Here is a 24,937-nt window from a genome sequence, read left to right as displayed (position 1 = left end):
ATTAGACCTTGGTGAAATATTTGATAACTTTATTGTTGTCAAATTCTTCGCAACCTCCCCCCATTTAGTTATGCAACCCCATATGGGGTCTCAATCTTTAGTTTAAGAAACTTTGCTTTAGTGTATGGTATTCATTAGTTGCTGTGATCACAAGAATTACTCGTTGTAGGGATGAGCCTTTATAAACTTTATAAACTTAGGTTAGACTAGTCCTTTGTTAACACACATAAAATCCAGTCCTAGGCTTTCACCTCAAGCTTCTCCAGGTTTTTAGGACTTCTGGACTCAATTTTTAGGAGTCACTTCTAGGCCAAGCAGAACACTGAAAGATAATGACACAGTTTTCTCCCAAGTTCTGTCACCTTATCAAATATATCCTAATTATTGCCTGCAAATTGTTGACTCATGCCATCCTTGATTATTTGAAAAAAATATCCCTAAAACTATTTGTCATTTCTTTTGAGTGGGAGAATCAATTCATAGGATCATAAGACAACAAGGAATATTAGAGTTCATTTCGTCCAATTGCAGAGAGAAGTTGTTACTTATTTAGAGTCATATGATAGGAAAAAGCAAAGGTAGATTGGGGACCTAGGATCTCTGATTCCAAATCTAATAGTGTTCTTCTGACCTACATATCAAGAGCATAATCTTTGTTTTTCTCTCTCAAGAGTGGTCAGTGCCTTGCATATAGTAACCCCTTAATAAATACTGATTGAAATGTTTAATAAATAATAACAATAACATTTATGTAATACTTATGTGTCAGACATTGTGCTAAGTGCTTTATAATTATTATCTCATTTGATCCTCACAACAACCTGAGAAATAGATGCTATTATTATAATATTCATTTTACAGAAGAAACCAAGGCAAACAAGTGACTTATTGAGTCTAATAAAAACATAGCAGGGTACTCATTGGGTGATTGGAACCACTCTTGGGATTGCCACAGGTGAAATTCAAACAAAAGTCCACTGAGGCAGATAATTTTTGTTGTTAAAAAATTTGACATACATTACGTGTTATTAGGCAAAGCCAACAAATTTTACCTGTGGCTAAGCAACACATTCTATGGATATATTTTCTAGAGAAAAAAAGAGAACTTATGTGACATGGCAAAAAAAAAAAAATTAAAATTAAATATGAATTATCTCAAAAAATTTAACATAGTTTGAAATTGGGATAATTGGCACTAGTAAGTCAACGAACAGTCAATTACTATTTGGCTGGCATTGAGCCTGTGATTTTATTCTCAAGATTAATTAACATCCTCTTTCAGTGCAATTCTACATCTTCTCTACAGTGTTAAAGAATTAACTGGGGAGCTGAAAGGGTAAGAGACTTGAATTCAAGTCTTTCTGACTTTAGGACCAGCTCTCTAGCCCTTATTCCATTCTGCTTTGGGGGAGATAGAAACAAACTTTGAGATTACCTCCAATTTATCCTTTGCAAATCTTGTTTGTAATAGTTGTTTGCATGTTGTCCTTCCCCACAGATTGTAAGCTCCTTGAGGGCAAAGACTTTTTGCCTTTTTTGGTATCCTCAAATGCTTAGCATAATGCCTGATACATTTAGTAAACTTATAATAAATGCTTGTTGACTGATTCAAAGCATTTAAGATATTCCAAATCCCTAGGGTGGGTCACCACCCAGGAGCAGATTTGAAGTATATATTACTGCCAGTGGTTACAGGAGTTTGTAGGTGTGGTCCTCTCCTTAAGTTAGTGGAAGGATATTTGTGTAGTAAGGAAGTTTTGAGATAAATTTCCTCCCAACATACCTTCCCTTAGCCTCTTATTGTTTCTCCCTGTCAATTTTTTTTTTTTTTTGAGGCTGGGGTTAAGTGACTTGCCCAGGGTCACACAGCTAGGAAGTGTTAAGTGTCTGAGACCAGATCTGAACTCGGGTCCTCCTGAATTCAAGGCTGGTGCTTTATCCACCGCGCCACCTAGCTGCCCCTCTCCCTGTCAATTTCTACCTATCTTTGTCCCAAGCCTGGGCTTCAAATACCTCAGTCAAATACTTCAATACCTCAGATACCTTCAAATATCTTACTTACACAAGTAAGTTTACTTAATCCATTAAAAATTATTTATCTTTTGTGTTCACATTGTCTCAATTTTCTCCTATATTTTTCTTCCTTCTCTTCTGAGAGAGCCATTTATAAAGTGGAATGATTTTAAAAAATTAGAAGGAAGAAGGCCAACCCCTCCCCCCCAAAAAAACCCCAACCCAAAACAGCAAAACTGATCAGTATATTAAACCAATTAGATAATCTATGCAATGTTCCATAATCTGGGGACCCTAAGAGTTGTCTTCTCAAGTCTTTAGAGTCATTAAAATGGGTTGATTTCATTCTCAGCTGATGTGGCTGAAGGAAAGAAATATCAGAAACTTTTGTACAATGACAACAACAAAATCTACTGCTCAACCTTCTTTTTTCATTATTAATGTAGTAAAATATTGTAAGATCTAGAGAGAGAAAAACTGCCAGGACCTGTTTATTTAACATTCAGAACATGCCCTAACTATTAAAACGTGTTCTACTTGGAGAGCTACCTAACAATTTCAGTGTATACATTTTCACTTACTAAGGTTTTTCATTTTGCTTTGTTTTTTTTTTAAACAACTAGAGTTTTAGTGTTAAAACTTACCTGGCCACCTCTCTAGATCTGTTTCCAGAAAAGGAGGAAGGAAGCAGTGGAATGCATCAAAATTGTTTCTTTTGCCCATTTTACACGTGTCTTTTACAAGAAAATTAAAGTTTTCATTTATTGTCAACAAACTTCTTAAGTGCTTACTATGTGCAAAGGATTGTACAAAGGAGACTTGAAGAAAATAACTTATAATGTAAGAAAGTGGATAAAAGAGAGACTGCAAATCAGAGTCTTTAAAAAATAGGAAATTAGGGAAACACAAAGGTATAAACAGGTGCAGAAAGGGTCTAGAGAAGAGGAAATCTACTTGAGGATGGTTTCATCAAGGACATCTTTCATGAAAGAGGTAAGATTTTAGATGGGCCTGAACAGTGGGTAGTAGTTATACAATTGGAAATGTTAGAAGAGGGAAGGAGGAGAATAAGACAATCCCAGATTTAGAGAATGGCATGATCAGAAGCATGTGGAAGAGTTTCAGATGGATTCATCTCAATTTGCTACATTTGCTACAATAAGTGGGAAAATGATGTTGGAAAATAAAGTGGCATACAAGAATAGATCATTTATGTAACCATAGATTTAGGTCTGGATGGCAATTTGGCAGTCATCTAGCTTCTCCAGGACTCTTAAATTCTAAATGAGGAGATGGGCTCAGAGAAGTTGTTAATGTGCTTGTAATAAGTGGCATAAAACCTGGATTTTAATCCAAAGTCCTTATACCAAATCCAGAACTCTCCATTGTACCACTACTTCTATTATATCTCAACTGAATCCCTAAAAATAGGAGTTACAATCATTATAACTAAAGACATGAGATATTGAAATGATTGTTTTTTGCTTTATTTATAGATTTTTATATAGATATTTATAGATTGGTCATCTACCAATACAGAGTAGCAATTCTTCTGCAATTTGTTACAGCCTCACTAAGTTAATGAAACAATATATTGGAATGGCATAGCAATCGAGTTCTGAAAGGAATGGCCAACTGAGATAATACACAATCTCAATAGTGAGGCACTGATTGTACATAATTTTAGTTTTTTTTTTCTCTTTCTAAGTAACAAATTTAACAGAAAAATAAGTGAGAAAATCACAGGGGGTAGATTAAGAAATGTCAGTATTGGTGTTGCCTATTATAGTTTGCAAATGCTTTCACATCACTTATTTAATTCATTCCTAACAATGATTCTGTGAAGTAAGGGAAAACAGGTCCTGAAATGAGTGGTATATATGTAATTTGAACTGGTCTCAGACACTAGTTTTGTGACCCTGGGTAAACCATTTAATAAGTGTTCACCTTAGTTTCCTTATCTGTGAAAAACATTTGTTTCCCAGCTTTGTTGCAAGAATTAAATTAAATAATATTTGTAAAGTACTTTGGAAATCTTAAAGCTCTTTATAAATGCTATGCTTCTCTTCCTTCACCTCTTCATCATCATCATCATCATCATCATCATCATCATCATCAAATTTCTGACTACAAATAGTTTGTTAACATATTACATTGCTTTTTGTGATAGCCCCCTCCTTTGATATTTAAAATTTAAGATTCTTCTAATGTACTTAATGTATTCTCATCATTATAATTGTAGTATAAATCTATATTAACTATACTAATATTTATATTTACTATATATAATACTAATATATTATACTTTATATATTCATAAGATATGAATATCACATGCTAAATTAAGGAATATCTCCATACATGTACATATGTGTGTTCATAAATATACATACCTGTATGCACATATGAATGTGTATTCTGTTGTATACACATTGGAAGAATGTAAGGGTGCTAGATTTGAACTAAGAAGACTTGGATTTGAATCTCAAGCTCTACTAGTTAATTCCTATGTAATCTTGAAGAAACGACAACCTCTCTGGGCCTCAGTTTCCTCATTGATAAAAAGAAAGGATTGGACTACATGACTTTCAGGGTCCCTTTCACATTTAAATCCATAATCCTACATCCTTTAGCAAATAATTTAAGAATAACTAAGACTAGCTAGTCCAACACTCAATTTTTATGAGCAAGAAAACTGAATTTTAAGATATGAATTTGCTTGCCCAAGGTGATGTAACTACCTAGTGCTAGAATCTGGTTTTGAACCCAGATACCCTTATTTCTGTCAATTATATCATTCTTCCTCTCACAACTGATGCCAGGAGAAGTTCAGTGATCTATCTAAGGTATCTAAGATTCTGATTCTTCCTGACCCCATTTGGAATTTTCTTGGCAAAGATCCTGGAGCAGTTTTCCATTTCCTTCTCCAGTGACCTGTCCAGGATCACAAGGCTGATAAGTGTCTCAGATTAGATTTAAAGTTAGGGAGGTGAGCTTTCCTGATTTCATACCTAGAACTCTATCCACTGTGCCACCTGTAGTAAAGACATCACTTTCTTCCTCTAAAAAGAAGGCTTGATAGAATATGTCCTGATTAAGAACTACCCAAGTTTTTATGAGTATAGCCAAAATAAAATCGTTTCATATTTTTCAAACTTCCATGAAATTTATCTCACTGGTTTTTTTCCTATGGCAATTATTATCTAAGCTTGTTTCTAATTACTTTTTATATGTTTGTGGTTTGTTTTTCCAATTAGATTGTAAAATTCCTTGAAGACAGGGCTCTTGGCATATACTTATTAATATTTTTATAGCTAAAGAAAAAGGTTAGAGAAAGAGCTCAATAAATATTTATTGATCGGTTCTGGAGGCCTTTTTAAATTTTAAGATTTAGTTGAATTTAACTTGCAGCATAAATGAATTTTTCATGAAACAGAAGTGAATTAGCATTGTGAGAAAGCAAGCACATTAATTTTTAAGGGCCAGAAGTGGCTATATCTTTTCTCTGCCCATGTTAAGTTTACCCAGACACTTGTTTTAAAACTTTAAAAACACTCTTACTAGAGATGTGAATTCTGTTCGGATTTTCTTTCCAGAAACAGGAAATAAAGAGGCCTCTCCCAGATTGTAATAATGTTGAAAAAGAGGTGTGGTGAGGATTTAAGAGCACACCTAATTCCAGACCATTCTTTATTTGAAGGGGCAAGATGCTAAGGATTGGGAAATAATTGTTTGATACTTTCACTGAATGACCTCTGCATCTTGGAGTTCATTCCATCTGGTTATATCCATCTTCCTTGAAGTCATTTTTTAAACTGGAGGAAGGAACCCTAATCTTTCTTATACTAAGAACCCCTTTCACAACCTAGTGAAGCCAAATGAATCCTTTTTTAAAATTACATTTTTCAATAAATTGAAAGAAAAGTTAGTGAAAACAAAGATGTAATGGATCACAATCACTGCTTTTTCAATGATGTTTATTTCATATTCTTCAATATTGTTGTATCTCAGGGAATTAGGGATACTCTAGGAGAGGAAGAGAGATGAGGCAACAGCCAGTCTGTTGGAGCAGTCAGAATACACACACACATTTATCCATTAAGTTTGCTATTTTACATGGGTGAGGATTGTGGAGCCACAAAACAATTACAAGAGTAACATTAACTAATCATGGATCACTATTAGAAATATACAGTGATGAAAATGTTTGAAATATTATGAGGATTACCAAAATGAGACACATGACGGAAGTACATGATGTTGGGAAAAATTTTGCCAATAAACTTGGTTGATGTGGGGTTGCTACAAACCTTCAATTTTTTTTTTAAGGCAATATATGTGAAGTGCAATAAAGTGAAGTCCAAGAAAAGGAGATATGTCTGTAATTGTCAAATCTAATGGCCTTTGCTCAATCTTTAGTTTTTTTTTTTTTTTTTACCTTTACAGCATTTTTAAAAATAGTTTTTATTTACCAGATATATGCCTGGGTAATTTTACAACATTGACAATTGCCAAACCTTTTGTTCTAATTTTTCCACTCCTCCCCCCCAAACAGATGGCAGGTTGACCAATACATGTTAAATAAATAGTTAAGAGTATAAATTAAATACAATATATGTATACATGTCCAAACAGTTGTTTTGCTGTACAAAAAGAATCAGTCTTTGAAATAGTGTACAATTAACCTGTGAAGGAAATCCAAAATGCAGGCAGACAAAATTAGAGGGATTGGAAATTCTATGTAGTGGTTCATAATCATCTCCCAGAGTTCTTTCCCTGGGTGTAGCTGGTTCAGTTCATTACTGCTCTATTGGAACTGATTTGGTTCATCTCATTGTTGAAAATAGCCACATCCATCAGAATTGATCATCATATAGTATTGTTGTTGAAGTATGCAATGATCTCCTGGTTCTGCTCATTTCACTCAGCATCAGTTGATGTAAGTCTCTCCAAGCCTCTCTGTATTCATCCTGCTACTCATTTCTTACAGAACAATAATATTCCATAACATTCATATACCACAATTTATTCTCCAATTGATGGGCATCCACATAGTTTCCAGTTTCTGGCCACCACAAAGAGGGCTGACACAAACATTTTTGCACATTTGGGTCCCTTTCCCTTCTTTAAGATCTCTTTGGGATACAAACCCAGAAGCAACATTAAGGGTCAAAGGGTATGCACAGTTTGATAACTTTTTGAGCATAGTTCCAAATTGCTCTCCAGAATGGCTGGATCTTTACAGCATTTTTTATCTTGGACTACTTCCCTTTGTCATCTGCTTCTCCACTTCCAATATGTTCTTCCCCATTATCTTTGCTGGCCGTTCATCATCTTCTTGCTCTCTCGTTATTGTTTGAATGTCTTCCTTTTTCTTTCTAGGTTGCTTCTCTTAATGATGCCAATAATCTCTCAGTTTCAATACTGCCTTTTAGATGATTGTTTCTATGAGACTGATCATTTTGGATATACTTTTATTCCCTTAGCTTTATCACCACATTCTCTTTATTCTTCCTATACTTACTCCTCTGTTTCTTTAACTGGATGACCTTCCTTATTCTTTTAGGGGATTCTGTCTTTGATCCTATTCTTATACTCTCTATAGTCTCTCCCTAGACAATCTCACTCTCTTACAGTTTAAGCTATCATCTCTATGTAGACAAATGAATCCCAAATCTCAAAATATCTCTCTTTTTCTGTCTCTGTCTCTGTGTCTGTCTCTGTCTTTCTCTCTCTGTCACTCTCTGATTCTCTATCTCTTGTCTGTCTGTCTTTCTCTTTCCCCTAAAGTGCTTACTTTTCTAATATAACAATATTAACCAATGACATCACATAGTTCTTTTTATGAATATTCAAGTGGCATATCAATGTGGTTTCTGTTATTAATACTTATCTTTGAATCTTAGTTCTCTTAACCTTATTTAGAGTCTGCCATTCAATCTTGTTAATTTTATTCTTGTAACATCTCTTACATCTGTTTTGGCCTCTCTTCCCACCTGCCACCCTAAAACAACTCTGCTACCACTTGGCTGAACTGTTGTCTTGCTAATGCATCCTTTATGTGGGGAGGGAGTTCTTAATATTTCAGGTGTGTGTCATGAATCCCTTTGACCATATGGTAAAGCCAGTGGATCCCTTCTTATCATAATGTTTTTATAAGCATTGAGTAAAAAAATACCTAGGATTACAAAGGATACTTTTTTTTCTCAATAGTATTTTATTTTTTAAAGTACATTTAAAGATAGTTTTCACCATTTACTTTTGTAAGATTTTGTATTCCCAAACTTTTCTCCTTCCATTCTCCTTCTCCCTCCCCAAGATAGCAAGCAATCTGATATAGATTAAACATGTATAATCCTTCTAAACTTCTATATTTGTCATGTTATAACAGAAAAATCAAACTGAAATGGGAAAAAAAAACATAAGAAAGGAAAAACAATGGAAAATGGTATGCTTTGATCCACATTTAGTTTCCATATTCCTTTCTCTGATTGTGCATGGTACTTTCCATCCTAAGTCTATTGAAATTGTCTTGGATCATTGCTGACAGCTAAGTCTATCATAGTTAATCATCACATAATCTTGCTGTTACTGTGTACTTCTCTCCTGGTTCTGCTCACTTCACTCAGCATCAATTCGTGTACATCTTTCCAGGGGAAATCTATTTTATTAATTAGAGGTGGATAGATAGTGCCATGGATAGAGTACTGACTTTGGAGTCTGACTTTTTGGAGTCCAAGATGTGGAGGAAGTTTTCTCCTCCTCTCTAAAATAGAGGTAATTATCACTTACATTTCATGGTTGTTGTGAGACTAAATGAGATAATAGTTGTAAAAAGAACTTTCCTTTACCTTTGTAGTAATGCAAATATTATGATGATTACAATAGTTATTAAAATATATTTTTAAAAGAATTAAATTCACAGTTCTTAACACCCTTGTTTCTTACTGTTGCTAAACTGACTTTTATTATGCATCCATGAGTATGGTCATATCATTGAAAAATTAACCCAAAAAATCAAAGCATTATAAAATGTCTTCTTATTTTTTACCAAGTAAAATTCTAAAAAAACAAGCAAAGAAACAAAAAAAAAAAAAACCCAGGAATTAAAATCCTTCCATCATTTGGTGCTAGTTTTAATGTATTCTAGGCAAACTGTATTTATCTGTTCCTAGAAAACCCCTTATTCTGCTTTTTAACCTATGTTTTAATTTGTGTTTTTTTCCTTTATCTGTCCTTTACCCATCCTTCAAATCCCACCTTTTACCACCTTCTGTTAAAGCCTTTCCTGATTTTCCCATCTCTTCCTTCATTTTGTCTATGAGAGAAAGAACCAAGAAATATTTGTTGGATTGAATTATACTGCAATCTAGAAATGCTCTCACTGTAATTTTGTCTGCTGTATATCTCATTTCTGAGTGTGCCTGTATATAATAGTGATCCTATCTGTCTCCTTTTAATCTGTGCTTCTAACTTATTGTGTGACAACTATTAAATTTGTATCTATGAGATTCTCCTTGTAGTAAAATGCTGGGCTTTATGACATCTATTTTGGTATTTCAAAGGCCTTTTTGGACTGACTTCTAGATTCTTGGCTGTGATCCTTTTTTTTTTTTTTTTTCTTTTGGAAGTCTGTTCCTTTGAATAACTGGGACACTTATTTATAATTATGTGTAAGAGATTTTTAAAAAAGTTTTAAAAGGAGCTCATTAAATATAGACTTTTCACTTTCCATCCCCAGTCATTTAACCTTTTTCAACTTTTTTCTACAGTTGTAAAAAGGGTTAGGCCACAAAGACCTTTGGAGATTACTTCACAAGACTGATCTTGTAAGGAGACAATGTAAGTTAGCAAATCTTACAAATACTTATATTAGCTACTATTACTATATGGAGACAAAGTTATTTTCTAGATAACTGGTCATTAAGTCCTCATATTTTCCTCGGTATAAAGATAATTAAGAAACTTTTTTTCTTTTAATTATTAAACTAATTACTTCAGTGATCTGACCCTTAGGAACAAGTGTAACAATTTTAGAATACATACTTTTAGGATATAAAAATCTAAATACTTTTGCTCTTTAATCTCAAAGGTTAACGGCACAAGAGAGTTTGCACAATTGTCAAAAGTAATAGAAAAAAAAATTGTAATTCATGTGGCAACCAACTCAAAAACTGTTAGTAATGTCTAGGCTATCCTGACTAATTGTAAACATGCTGTGTCTGTAATTTGTGTGCCAGCTGCCACAAATTGGTTTATATTTTTGATATTTAAGTTGAATTTCAGAAAAAGAAAATATAATGAGTTATTATTCCTTTTCTCTGTTAACCTTTCAAATTATGAAGGAACATACTGATGTAAAATGAGAACTGTGAATTATGTTGATAAAGAGTTACTTTATATTCTTCTTCTCCTTTAAAATAGTCAGCTAGACTTCCATTTTAATGATCCAGTAAGTACTTTCAGAATTGTTGTGATGTAGCCAAGCTTCTAAAAATATGGAAATCTGTTAATTACAGTAGAAAGAAGTAGTAAAATTTCATTGTGTAAACTTTTTGTTTATATTAAAACATGGTTAGTGTGTACGATTTTTACTAACAGTAACTAAGAAGAGAGTTTTTTTGTCTTGCTGGACAAAAGAAACAATACTGTTCCTTTCTGCTGTAATTGTGTGGCTGGAATAAAAGAAAATTTAAGAATATTTTTATATGATTTTCAAAGTATTATGTGGTGATTTTTGCATATTACAAAATACATTGTTATTTCCTTAGTAAAGTATGCTTACACATTGGGAAATTATGCAAAATCTGGCTGAAATCTATTCAGGGTGATGACTGATTGGTAGTGCTATTGGTTTGTTTGTTTATTTTTGCAAATTAATGAATTAACAGACATTACTTAATGTACAAATAGTTGTATTTGGTAAGGGGGCAATGGCCCCTGCCTTCAAGCAACTTAAAATCTAGATATCATAATCCTTATAAATTAAGTAATAATGCTAGATGATCGATGATGTGGTAAATATTCAATGAGTGGCGCTGATAGTAAGTGTTCCAGGAGCTTAAAGCTGAGCAGTTTTGTGGTAGTGTGGTAGTGTGAAGACTCCTGGGCAGAATCTTAACCTAAAACTGGGAAGCACCGTAGAGATCACCTATTTAATAAACCAAGGAATCTGAATTTTTTTCTATAGATGATGGGAAATTGTTGAAGGTTTTTGAGTGGAAAAACGAACTATTCAGTGAAGTGCTTTGTATGATTATGTACTTTGGAAGCAGTTAAAGAGAATTGTATGGGGGGGGGGGGAGAATTGATAGGAAATTAATCAGGAAGCACATCTAAGTTAAGTTGATTTGTTTCCAATTCAATGCTCTTAACTTTTGCATCATTGTTTCTGTTTTATGTGATATAAATGCTACTTTTTACATCAAAACATTTCACAAAGCTATGGTTTCACCTTGTAGTTACATTTGTAGTTAATTTTGTTCTCTCCAAAAGAAGAGCAAAATGATTCTGCCTCTGTGCATGTATTGTTTTGCTTAGTTCTTGCAATGATTTTGTACTTCTCAAGGAATATTAAAGCTACTGATTGGAAACCACTAGTCTATGTCATTCTACTTGTCTAGAATTTCTGAGTGTTTATGTTTTGTAGGAGTGGCCTTCTAATTTATTGCCAAAAGATAGGCAATATATTAGAAAGGATAGGAGGGGAAGCTGCATGTTTGAGAACGAGCTCCCTCTATTACTGTAGGCTAGTATCTTTTCTGCAATTTATACTCTTTTTTTTTTTTCCTTTTCTTTTTTTGAGGCTGGGGTTAAGTGACTTGCCCAGGGTCACACAGCTAGGAAGTGTTAAATGTCTGAGACCAGATTTGAACTCGGGTCCTCCTGAATTCAGGACTGGTACTCTATCCACTGCGCCACCTAGCTGCCTCTGCAATTTATACTCTTAAGAGAGTTGCCCTAGAATACTAAAAAATCATTTAGCTGGTATGTGGTTTCAACCAAAGTCTTTCTGGCACTGAGGATGGCTTTCTATCCTCCACACCTGCTCATTCACAATAGCAAGGCAGTGTTCACATAGGCTGTTGGGCCAGGATTTGGAGAAGACAAAATTGGATATTTTACTGATAACTGTTCTGCTGCGAGGTTTATAGGTCCTTCTGGGGAAAAAACTGATGACCTATTATTAGCAGTTCAAACCTATTGAAATAACTGAACACATAATTTGAGAACATTTAGAAGCAAATACTTAGGCTCAAGAAAATGGGGGGGGAGAGTTATTAAAATCGGGTCAGTTTGGGGGGGTTTGTGGAAGTATTTGACTTACTGCTTAAATGATGAAGAGAAAACATGATGCAACAAAATACAATTTCATCATCACATTTGTGGAAGTGCATCTCTTTGTCACTAGACTTCTGTTGCACTTTTTTTGATTTTTTTTTTTGATTCATCCATTTATTTATTCATTCGTTCATCCATTTATTTATTTATCTATCTATCATCTATCTAATCTTTGCCACGTTTCCATGGACAGTTTTGTCATTTTGCTTCAATGTTGAACAGAAAACAGAAAATGACAGTTTCAGTGTAAAGAATAATGAATGAGCTCATGTCTTAGTTGGACTTCCGCTTCTGCAAGTAAGACCTTAACAAGGAAGGACTAATATTAGCATTAATGACATTCAACATATATCAATGTCTCTACTAATAAATATCCTTTTGATATATTTAATGTTGCAATGGTTTCTACAGTGGAGAAGTAATGTCATCCACCTACACCTTCCTTTATGGTATTAAAACTTCATTTTGACATTTAGTATGCTGGATTTAGTATATGCGCCTTATGAGAAATAATTAGAAAGGGTTTGGTCCGAATAGCAACCAGAAAAATAAACATAAATTATTCTGAATGCCATTATTGAGAATGGTGCCAACATCTTTCCATAGGATCATAGATTTAAAGCCAGATGTTAACAATGCATCATTCTCTGCATTCAAATGCATTGTAAACAGTTTCTAATTTATATAACTAATATATATAGGTACATATATATATATATATATATATATATATATATTAAATAACTAATTTAGTCCAAATAAGACTTAAATTTAAAGTGTTTATTTTCAAAGTCTATGCAAAGTATAGTGCTTTAGACTTGGTGTATGCTCAGTGAATATTTGTTGATTTGATTTTATTTATTGTTTGAACTCAGCACTCAGTCACTGCCTTCAATGAGCTTATATTTTGTAATGAAACTGTACTTCTCTCTTGAAATAAAGCAATATAACTACTTCAGCAAGTAATGTGCAATCATGCATAGGATTGTAGATTAATAGCTGGACAGGACTTGAGCAATAATCAAATCCAGGAAATCCTATACTTCTGAGGTCCAGATAGGCTAAGTGATTGTTCAGAGTCATACAACTAACAAGCCTCTGAAATGCAATTTGAATCCAGGACTTCTGTCTGCAAATATACTGCTCTTTTCAATGGCATGCTGCCTATTTTGTATGATACTTGTTCAGGAAAACTAGTTAATATCTACAATTCCTAAAACTTTGTTTTCTAGCAAAGATATTTTAAAATGAAGTTTTACAAATGTTTTTATAAGCATCTATATTATTTAGTTCCTGTGTAATTGTCTCATAAGAATTATGTTATTATTATATCCATCAAATGGCAAGTTCATTACTTTTTTTTTTTTTTTTTTTTTAAGCTTGTTGGCTTTCATGGCAAGTCTGCATAAGCTGAAAGTGATTAGCAGCAATAGATGATCAATAAAGTATAGTTCTCAGGTCAGAAGACCTCATGTAGACTGTCTAGGCATAGAAGACTTGCGGTATGTATTGGAGAGAAAGACTATCCCTATTGCTAAAATCTCAGTGCCTTGAAATTTTGAAGTAATTTAGTGACATGTTACGCCTTTTTAGGAGTTTTAACATACTTCTTGAGGGTCATTATCACACAGTTTAAAAAATTAATAGTTTCCCATTTCAGACTTAAAATGTAGCCTGTATCATCCTCTATATAGCTAGTTTAATGTAAAGAAAAAAATAAATACCTAAGTTATTGACTTTGACTCTTCCTCATCTATAGTTATATGACCAATTTTCTTAACATACTTGAATATGATAATAATGATACTGTCACAGAGTTTCTATAGGGGAAGTACTATTTATTAAAGAAAGTTTTATTTTGTTTCCAAAGAATTTCTTTTGTTTTAATCTTATCCATTGTTGGAGTATAGGACAGTAGGGAAAGGGAGGAAGGGAGAAGTTAGAAAGTGAATGTTTTTCAAAATTTTTCTTGCATATGCTTGAATTTATGATAACAAAGATAGACTTCTGGTGTGATTTATACTAAACTTAGATGGTTGTCAATTCATTGGATAAACGTTTGTTATTGTCCTTTTTTGCTGCATGAAACAATCCTCTGAGATTGGCATTGTAAATAAAATTATTTGCATTTTACAGATGTGGAAATTGAGGGTCAGAGAAATTAATCAGCTTACCTAATTGTTACTTAACTAGTAAATATTATAAGTAGAAGGAAGTAAGAATCTGGTACTTGAACATAGATCTCTTTTTATCCCAAAATCATCACCCTTTCCACATTGACTCTCTAAATCCTCTATATTTTTATTTTAAAATAAATTAATTTAGCTTTGTGACTGCTGCCTAATTTAGTGCTCCAATGCTTGGCACATAATAGGTACTTTTAAAATGCTTGATTGATAAATGGTGGTTTCTATTATAGATCTTCTCTGCACAGGTAGTCTACATGAAAATATATTTAGTATTTGGTTCATTATGATTTATATTAAAATAAGTATATGAATTTTATGTAAACTTAGACTGCTGAGAAGTATCTTGGTACAGTAGGAAAAATATTCTCTTTACAGTAAAGGACTTTGGCCAATTTATGTAAGTTCTCTGGGCCTCAGATTTCTCCTATGGAAAAATGAGATTGTGATGAACAGAGTGTGCTTGAAGATTTTTTCTACCCTTAAATCTATGCTCTTTTAATATTAAGTTTCTAATGTGAAAGAGCGTTGAAGGAATGGACTCAACAATACATTTTTGTGCGTAACATACTGTTACTCCTAACATTGCATACTGGACTAATTACATAGTTAAATATGCAGCTTAAAAAGAAAAAAATTATTTTGGTTACAAATCTTTAAAATTCATGTTGAATTTTTAATTATGTGGTTAAGCTCTCTCTCTCTTTGTTATATACCCTCCATTAGAATGTGAACCCATTCAGGGCAATGTCTATTTCTTTACTCTCACATCTCCAGAATTGAGCATAGTGCCAACAATAATAGATACTCAGTAAAAGCTTGTTCATTCATTTAGTAGTTCAGTGGATTTAAAAAGATTCCAACTAAAAAGTTAATATTGGCTATTTTGACAGTTTAGGTTTCTTATTATTGAACCATTTAGTAGCTTTCTTTAACTTTCCTTATGAGTTATCGTGTTGTGTAGCTATCAATCAAGTCAACTATAAATTTTTATGTTAATATTTAAACGAAACACTTAATTTTAATTTGTTGTTACATGTAAACAAATTATAAAATTTCAGTTTAAAAAATTCTGAGTTCCAAATTTTCTCCCTCTTCCCTCCCCCCCCCCCTTCCTTGAGAAGGCAAGAATTTGATATAAATCACACAGATCAAAAAACCAAGAATAATAAAGAAAGGGGCAGCTAGGTGGCACAGTGGATAGAGCACCAGCCTTGAATTCAGGAGGACCCGAATTCAAATCTGGTCTCAGACACTTAACATTTCCTAGCTGTGTGACCCTGGGCAAGTCACTTAACCCCAGCCTCAGGGGGAAAAAAAAAGAAGAATAAAGAAAGTAAAAAAAATAGGTATTCTTCAATCTGCATTCAGGCTCTATCAGTTCTTTCTTTGAAACTAGATAGCATTTTCCATCATAAGTCAACAACTTATTATTAAACACCTACATGTGAGAAACTGTGCACTATCTCAATATAAATTTTCAGCTAAAATAGTGAAATTATTGAAATGTTTGAAAATATTGAAATTGGCATTTTGATTTAATATTGAAGTTTTAATACCTTGAATAACTAGACTTAGTATTTATTGGGTTGCATAAGAAAATTAATTAAAGTTCATGTTGAAGTTTTAATTATATGGTTAAACTGCTGATACTCAAGCACTCCTGAAAAATTAGACACAATTTATAATAAAATTCAGATTTCACAATTGATTATGAAACAATATAAGAAACTAACTACATAGGCTTTTAACTATATTTTTATTGTTATGTCTTACAGGATTACAAAGCCATTAACTTTTGCTGATTGTGTTGGAGATGAACTTCCTTTAGGGTGGGAAACTGTTTATGATCAACAAATTGGAATCTATTACATGGACCATATCAATCGTGAGTAGAATGATATGACTTAAATTTTGTATTTTGCTATTTTTGCTAAGAAGTGTAGCACTTAATAAGAATAAAACTTAATATGAAGCTTTTACTAGGTTTCTTATGTTGATTCTTAAGAAATTACCAAAAAGATAAAAATTATTTGTTGATTAAATGAATCAGTATTTCCCAATATAGCTATTATTGGAAAGAAAAACAATCTGAAGTTTTTCATATTATTGAACTTATTAGAGCTAATTGTATCATGCTTGCTTTTGCTAAGGATGGAACATAATATGTTTTATAAAAGACATCAACTTCATTTTAATTCTTCATGTAGGAATTAAATTTGCCATCTAGTCAGGAAACGGAAACACATTCTCAAAGTGAGATGATGGTTTCTTGAAATGTGACTTAACAAACAGTTCCTGAAATAACACTTAATCGTTCACTTTGACTTTGCTTTGCCTAATAGTAATTTTATTTTAACTTTTAATGACAAAAGGCCATTTTTGCAGGGCTCAAATATAGAAAGATATCACCAGCTCCTTAATTCTGTTATTTTCCTTCTGTAAACCATATTATTATCAACTGAGCTACTGAGTGTGATAATTGAGTATCCTATGATTCCACTTGAAACTCCACTGATTTCCCAGGTCACTATTCTCTTCAATGGCCTCTGTTCCTCTGTCTTTGTTATATCTTCCATTAGAATGTGAACCCATTAAGGGCAGAGTCTATTTCTTACTCTCACATCTCCAGAACTGAGGATAGTATCAGCAATAGAAAATACTCAATGAATGTTTGTTCATCCATTTAGTAGTTTGGTAGATCTGAAAAGACTCCAATTAAAAAATTAATATTGACTATTTTGACTGTTTAGGTTCCTTATTATTAAATCATTTAGTAGCTTTCTTTGATTTTCTTTGTGAGTTGTAAATTTTTCACTTTATTTTCAGCTTAATGTAGCACTTAGACAGTACTACTGCTAATTCTGCACACCACTTCCACTTGGTTCCACATCCTATTCACGTATTTCTTTTTAATATCTTGTAGTAATTTAAATAAAGAGACTGTTTATTGTGGGTGTTACTATGTTTTCTTGCATTTTTTCATTCATTTCATTTATTAAACATATTTTCATGGAATTTCAGAATTGGAATCTTGGAGACATGTTTGGCAAATATGGCCTTTACCTGAACAGGAATTCTTGACAATATCCCTGTCAGGGTTATTTGTTAATAGTCTTCCTGAAGATTCCCAGGGATGCAAACTTACTGCTCTCTATATTATTTTAAACAACTAAAGACACTAAGAAGATTTTTTTTTCCCTTTTGTCAAGATGAAATCTGGTGCTCTACAGCTTTCCATCCATTGTTTTTTAGTTCATAGAAGTACATACATTTGGAGGTTATCTAGTCCAATTCCCTTATTTTACAGTTTAGGAAACTGATGATACTGAGATCACACAGATCTCAAAAGGAGAGAGCTAAGATTCGAGGGGTCCTCCAACTTCAAATTCTAGAATTCCTTCCACTGTACCACCCTGTGGTAATACGGGAGCCACCTGCCAGTGGCTGCTGGAGGTCTAATTCAGACCCATACAATAGATCTCTTCATGTGAGAGGATGATGATGATGATGATAATAATGATGATGATGATACAAGGAGACTGAGAGGCAGTTGTGTTCTCTGACCTCTCAACAAAGAGGCAGTTGTTTGACTTCTCTCCTCCTTCCTCTTGCCTCCAATTTATTTTCATTCCCAATCCACAAGGAACATCTGTGAAAGCTACTTTGCAACTCCTTCAAGTGTTATGATTCACAGCTATGGATGCTCTCAGAGAATTGACCTGTCCCTTCACTTAGGCATGGTCCTTAACACCACTCTGTCTCCAGTTTTACCATATTTGAAAAAGAACAGTAAGTCTAATCCATTTTCCTCATGACAACTCTTGAAATATTTGACATTTATTTTAAATCTCCTTTCAGCTAATTCTTGTGCCCTAACCATTCTGGTAAATTACTGAATGTACTCTATTTTATTAATTTGTTGTATAAAATATGAAGTACAAAATTGAATACAATATTCCAGAATTGGTTTGACCATGACATTACAATGGAACCATCTTCTTTCATGTTCTAAACACTTCATAAGAAAACATACACAATTCAGTTATCATGTGATGCTTGTTATATGACAGTCACTACAAGAGGAATTTCAGTATTTTTTAATCTAACAGTGATATAAATAATGACAGTTTGAGATACTGTTCCGGCAGCCTTTCAGGTTTAGAAATTCAATCTTCTTAAGTTCACCAATTTGAATAGACTCTGGGAACTGATTCGGTATAATCAAATTCATATAATAGTACATAGTTTATCAGTTTACAATAGAAGCTATGTGTGACATGTCAGCCAGATAATAAATATTTATTAATCACTTACTATTCGATGGACACAGTGTTAAGTGCTGGGGCTTTAAAAAAAAGGGAAAAAAACCTTCAGAGAACATATTATCTAGTGAGGAGAGAAACAAGTGAATGCAAATCAGTTATAACTAAGATAAATAGGAAATAATTCAGAGAAGAGGAGGCCCTAAAATTAAGAAATTAGCAATTAACAGAGGCTTCCTATAGAAGATGGAATTTTAATTTGCCAGGGAAGGCAAAAAGTGAACATGATGAAGAACATTCCAGTTATGGGGAACAGCTAGAGAAAAGTATGTAGCCGACAGATGGAATGTCTTGTCTGTAGAATAACAAGAGGTCAGTATCACTAGACTGAAAAGTACATGATAGGGAGTAAAGCTTAAAAGATTGTAAAGGTAGGAGAGGGTTCGCTTTTGAAGGAGTTCAATAGATAGAGTTTAGCAGATTATAGATTAGAAAGGAAACAATCTGATGGAAGAAATTGTATGGAACAGAATTACTTGAACAATTGGAAAAATAGAATAGAGAAAAAGATCACTCATGTAAGATGGCAAGTGAAGGAGGAGATCATACCAGGAGGCAAAGAGTGATATGAATTGAGGAAAAGAGAAGCGGAGAGAGCTCATGGTAAGTAGGGAGAAAGGGAGAAAAAGGGGAAAACACAGAGTTCACAGTAAATTGCCTTCATTTTGGGGGGATAAATTATGACACAATTCTCAGCTGAAAGAGCAGGGACAGAAGAATCCCTTGGAAGCTTGAGGAGGGATGAAAAGGTTTAGGAGATGTATTATGGATGGTGGAATATTGAGTTGCTGAGTGAGGAAAATAGGATTGTCTAGCAACAGTGAGGATCCTATTGAAGTTGTGTAACATAATTTTTTTGGGGGGGGCAAAAATAAATTTCTTTAGGGCAATAGGTTACAAATAGAATGGAGGGATACAGACATTGGGAATAGTAGATATGGAATAGCGTGATGAGCATATGAAAGGCAAGTTACTCAGTAGAACTCCAGTTATCTAATAGAAATGGAGCACCCTATGAAGTTGGGGAATGTCCTTAGCTGGCAGGATAAATTCTGAAAAGGACTAAGCACCCTTTAGTTGTAAGGAAGAGAAGTGAGGTTGAGAAGCATAGTGGAGTTAGGGGAAGTACCATGTAGCATGGGGGAAGGGGATGGGAAAAGATACCATGAAGCAAAATGCTGTGGTGGGCTGACCCAAAGGAAGGTAGCATCAAAGTCATGGCCATAATTTTTAGTGGACCCAAAGTGTGTAATTTTTCTCTACCCTCTTCAGCACTTTTATAGGTATAGCAATTATATTTTTCACATCAAATGTTGGGAAGGGAGGAAATAAGCCTTTATCTAATATCTACTTCATGCCTAAGTACTGTGCCAATAAGCACCTAACAAGTATTTCCTCATTTAATTCTGATAACAACTTTATGAAGTAGGTGCTATTATTATCCTTATTTTATAGTTGAGGAAACTGAGTCAAACATAGGTTAAGTTACTTGTCCAGGATGGAACAACAAGTATCTGAATTGGATCTTCTTGTTTCTGGTCTCAGTGCTCTATCCACTATTATACCTAGCTGCTAAAGATTACCTTACTTTGTGGTTATACAATTAAACTGATTACTATATCAGGCTAAGCCCTTAGCCAGATTAGGTACCAGGATCTAGCATTTATGGCCTAGATCAGAGAACCTTAAAGAGGAGGATAGTGGTAGAACTTCTTGTATTAAGCAATATCTGGGAAAGTGGGGGTGGGAGTGATCTAAGGCTGAGACTTTGCAGGGCTCAATTGGAGTGATAAGATGATTTTTAAGCATAGAGGTGATATATTTGTGGATGATGTCAAGATCAAGGATATGACCATCTTTGATTGTGACTGGGATGGGGTGGAGGAATTGAGTGGTCAGAGTGTTTGAGGGAGAGTCAGTTTGAGTTTTGAAGCCATTTAGTAGGAAGAAAGGAATTGAGGAGAGAAAAAATTGTGAATCATGTGCCAGATTCACTAAGGAAAGAAGACAAGTGATCTTGAGGTTTGTGGACAACAGCTGCTAGGATTTTAATAGGGTGATAAAGATTAATTGCATGAACTTCAAAGAAGGAGAAGTTGGTATTGGAAGTAGGGAGAGAAACTGAAGTGGCAGTGGGAAGCAAGGAATATTCCAATTCCCTTGTCTTACCCATTGGGGTAAGTTGAGGGGAATGAGTATGGCGCAGCCAGTACTGGAAAGGCTGGCCAGGGAAACAGTGTCATCAGGTTTCAGTAATAGCTAATAGATGGACAATAGTGGGAGAGGAAAAGATTTAAGATAAAGGAAAGTTTGTTACTTATAGAAGAGGCATTCCAGAGGGCATAGTGGAATGGTAGGTGATATGTGGTTAGAATTTTGAGGTGGAAAGTTGAGGAGGATGGGAATAAGAAATCAGATAGAATAGGATAAAAATTTGAGTGTAGATGATGATGTCTAGGGGTTCAGAATCATTGAGGTGTGATGAGTATAACTGGGTGTGAGAATGTTCATTGGGGATTATTTTATTTTTAGGGAAGATAAGAGATAGGACTGGAGACAAATGCAACAAGAGATGGAAGGCATATTGTCATATGGAACTTCTCATTCTATTATATCCTTTCCCTCTTAAGGCTAGAGATTTGGCAACAAAGAATTTAGCTGGAGATGAAAGCTGAATGTTAACTGCTGGATAGGAAGCCCTGTTCCTCACTGACTTTTCTTTTTCTCTTTCCTTAAGGAATGCATAGCAAGACTTGGAAGGCATGAGGTCAATTGGAAGTTTGATCTTCTTTGTACTGAAGGTTATTGGGAGATCAGGGGATTAATAGGAGATGGGAACTGCCATATGCTGGCTCAGATAGAAATCAGCCCAGCCAAATTTGGTCTCTTGCTGCCTCCCTCCAGGGGACACTATTCAGCAAGAAGTGGAAGATCTGGCTGATGTGCTCTCCTGAGGTGCAGATTGAGAGATAAGCATGAGAATTGGGACTAATCATTGTAGCATAGAGCATTTCCATCATGATGGATAAGTCCACTTAGGAGATAAAATTGTAGAGAAAGTTGCCTGATGAATAGTATAGCAAGTCAAAAAAAAAAGGAGTTAGGAGACATTGCTGATAATACCTCTCATGTGTCTTCTTTTAAATTGTCCTTCTGCAAATTTCAATCATTCTGATTCCTTTTACAGTAGTAAGGCATAGTTTCCAGTCCTTCTATGAGGTGTTCAGTTGTTCAGTTGTTTTTCAGTCACATCTGACTCTTCATGACCCCATTTAGGGTTTTTATTTTGGCAAAGATATTAGAGTGATTTGACATTTCTTTTTCCAGTTCATTTTACAGATGAGGAAACTGAGGCAAATAGGATTAAGGGACTTGCCCAGAATCATAGACTATGTCTCCAGGTTCTAGATTTTATTGACCTCTAACTCTCCCAAAGTCCCTAGATGTGGTGCCTAAGAAATGATCTGACTAGAGCAGAATACAACAGGATTATCTGGCTCAGAACACTGTGCCTATTCTAATGCAGTTGAGGATAATAATGCATTTACTTAACTGATTTCCATGTTGATATGTGGATTTATATGAACTTTCATTCTGCTAAAACCCCCAAATCTTGGTGAAATGAATTACTCTTTATTTAGAACTCGCTTGTTTTATACTTGTGAAATTGATTTTTTGTTTTTATCAAACTTGTAGTTTTTTCATTAGTAGTTGACTCCCAAGGACACTCCCTCTCCCATTGTAGATTTGCAAATTCTCTAATCTTCAGTTATCTTTTCAGATCTTGAATCTATTATACAGTATTTTAGTTATATGTTGTAGCCTTGTGTCACCTAAATATTACAGGAGTTTGCTATCTGTGATTCACTGAAATGTCTTTTATTTTGTGCACATCAACAACATAAGAGATTTCTTTTCTTTACTTTTACATCTAAACTTAACACACACCAAATAATTGAGCACTTCCATAAATATAATAGCATAGAAGAGGACAGTACCATGAAAATACAAAGCGCATGGGAGACTTTATCAAATGATTCACTGAAATCTAATTAAGCTGTCTAGAACATCTCTTAATGGACTCCCATTGACAAAGCTTTTGATGATTTTTCTTTTCTAGATATTCACAAACAATCCTTTTGATAATACCTTCTAGAATTTGTTAGAAATCACTCAGGTGCAATTCTAAGGTTCTATAACAACTTTTCTAAATTTTCCAAAGCTCATCTGTTGTACCTGCTAACTCTTTTTAAAAAAATACATTTTACTGATGTATTTTGATTTTATTTAATATACCTACTGTTCCCACTTTTTCCCTCTCCCCTCTTAACTATCTTTTGTGGTTAGGTGCTATTTTTTAGAAAAAAAGAAAAAGTCAGCAAAACCAATCAATATATTGAAATATATGCAGTTTTCCTACCTCTTCAGAAATGCTTTGAGAGATATCTTCTTATCTCTTCTTTGGGGCCAGGTTTGTTCATTATAATTTCATGTTCAGTTTCACTTGTTTTTATTATTCTTTCAATTTAGATTGTTGTAACCATTAGTGTATATAGTTTTCCTGGTTCATTTTACTTTAGTTCTAAGCTTTTCCATACTTCTCCATATTGATCATAATCATTGTTTCTTACAGAAATATACAGTGTAAAAAAAAAGAAGAAATATGCAGTATGGGTATATACATATTCCATGACATTCATGTACTGAAATTATTTAGCCTTTCCTTAATAGAAAGGAATATACTTTGTAGTTCACAGCTACAAGGAAAAGTACTGATATAAATTTAGATTGATAGATAAAGAAAGAGATAAACCTTTTTTTTTTTCATTGACTTTCATCTTGGGGTAGGTGCAGAGTAGAATCTTTGGGGCAAAGGATACAGAAAATTTAGCCACTTTGTTCACATAAATTGTTTTATATAATGATTGGAAAAATTCACAGCTTCAGTAACAATGCATTAATAGGCTTCTCTTTCTACAACCTCTCTAACATTGACTATTAGGATCTTTTGTTGTCTTTGACAGTTTTGGAGTATGAAGTGAAACCCCAGGATTATCTTGGTTTGTATTTTTCTTATGTTATTAAGATTGAGAGCATTCTTTCATATAATTATTATTAATTTGTTGCTCTTTTGTTGAAAACTTTTAATATTTTTTCACTGTTCATCTACTAGGAAATAGCTTTTGGTTGTACACATTTATTTTAGTTGTCTACATAATTTTTTTATTGTTATTACTATTATTATTATTATTATAGCTTTTTATTTATAAAACATATGCATGGGTAGTTTTTCAACATTGACCCTTGCAAAAACCTTCTGTTCTCACTTTTCCCCTCTTTCCTCCCACCCTCCATCCCAGATGGCAGGTAGTCTAATACATGTTAAATATGTTAAAATATATGTAAAATATGATATATGTATATATATTTATACAGATATCTTGCTGCACAAGAGAAATTGGATCTAGAAAGAAGGCTAAAAAAAACCTGAGAAGGAAAACAAAAATGCAAGCAAACTATAATAGAAAAAATGGAAATGCTATGTTGTGGTCCACACTCATTTCCCTTCGTTCTCTCTCTCTGGGTGTAGCTGATTCTCTTCATTACTGAACAATTGGAACTGGTTTGAATCATCAGATTTGATCATCATATAGTATTGTTGTTGAAGTATATAATGATCTTCTGATTCTGCTCATTTCACTTAGCATCAGTTCATGTAAGTCTCTCCAAACCTCTCTGTATTCATCCTGCTGGTCATTTCTTACAGAACAATAATATTTCATAACATTCATATACCACAATTTATTTAGCCATTCTCTAATTGATGGGCACCTATTCAATTTCCAGTTTCTAGCCACTACAAAGAGGGCTGCCACAAACATTTTGCACATATGTGTCCCTTTCCCTTCTTTAAGATCTCTTTGGGATATAAGTCCAGTAGTAACACTGCTGGATCAAAGGGTATGCACAGTGTGATAACTTTTTTGAGCATAGTTCCAAATTGCTCTCCAGAGTGGTTGGATTTGTTCACAATTTCACCAACAATGTATCAGTGTCCCAGTTTTCCCACAT

General features: G+C 33.8%; 1 protein-coding gene across 6 annotated transcripts in view; it reads left to right on the top strand.

Moving 5' to 3' along the window:
* The window catches only part of WWC3 (WWC family member 3), a 176,752-nt gene that overhangs the window by 52,735 nt on the left and 99,080 nt on the right, over positions 1–24,937 (top strand). For 4 of the 6 annotated variants that reach the window (XM_074300025.1, XM_074300024.1, XM_074300023.1 and 1 more), the window contains exon 2: positions 16,319–16,428. In XM_074300025.1, coding sequence (XP_074156126.1) covers positions 16,319–16,428 — 110 coding nt within the window. Of the gene's footprint in view, positions 1–9,834; positions 9,856–16,318; positions 16,429–24,937 lie in introns of those variants that run through there. The other 2 variants (XM_074300026.1, XM_074300029.1) reach the window with 2 other exon arrangements.

Source organism: Sminthopsis crassicaudata, chromosome 3 (assembly GCF_048593235.1).
Source record: "Sminthopsis crassicaudata isolate SCR6 chromosome 3, ASM4859323v1, whole genome shotgun sequence".
Taxonomy (NCBI): Eukaryota; Metazoa; Chordata; class Mammalia; order Dasyuromorphia; family Dasyuridae; genus Sminthopsis; species Sminthopsis crassicaudata.
Note: the sequence above shows the minus strand (reverse complement) of the source record. Positions and strands in the feature narration are given on the sequence as shown.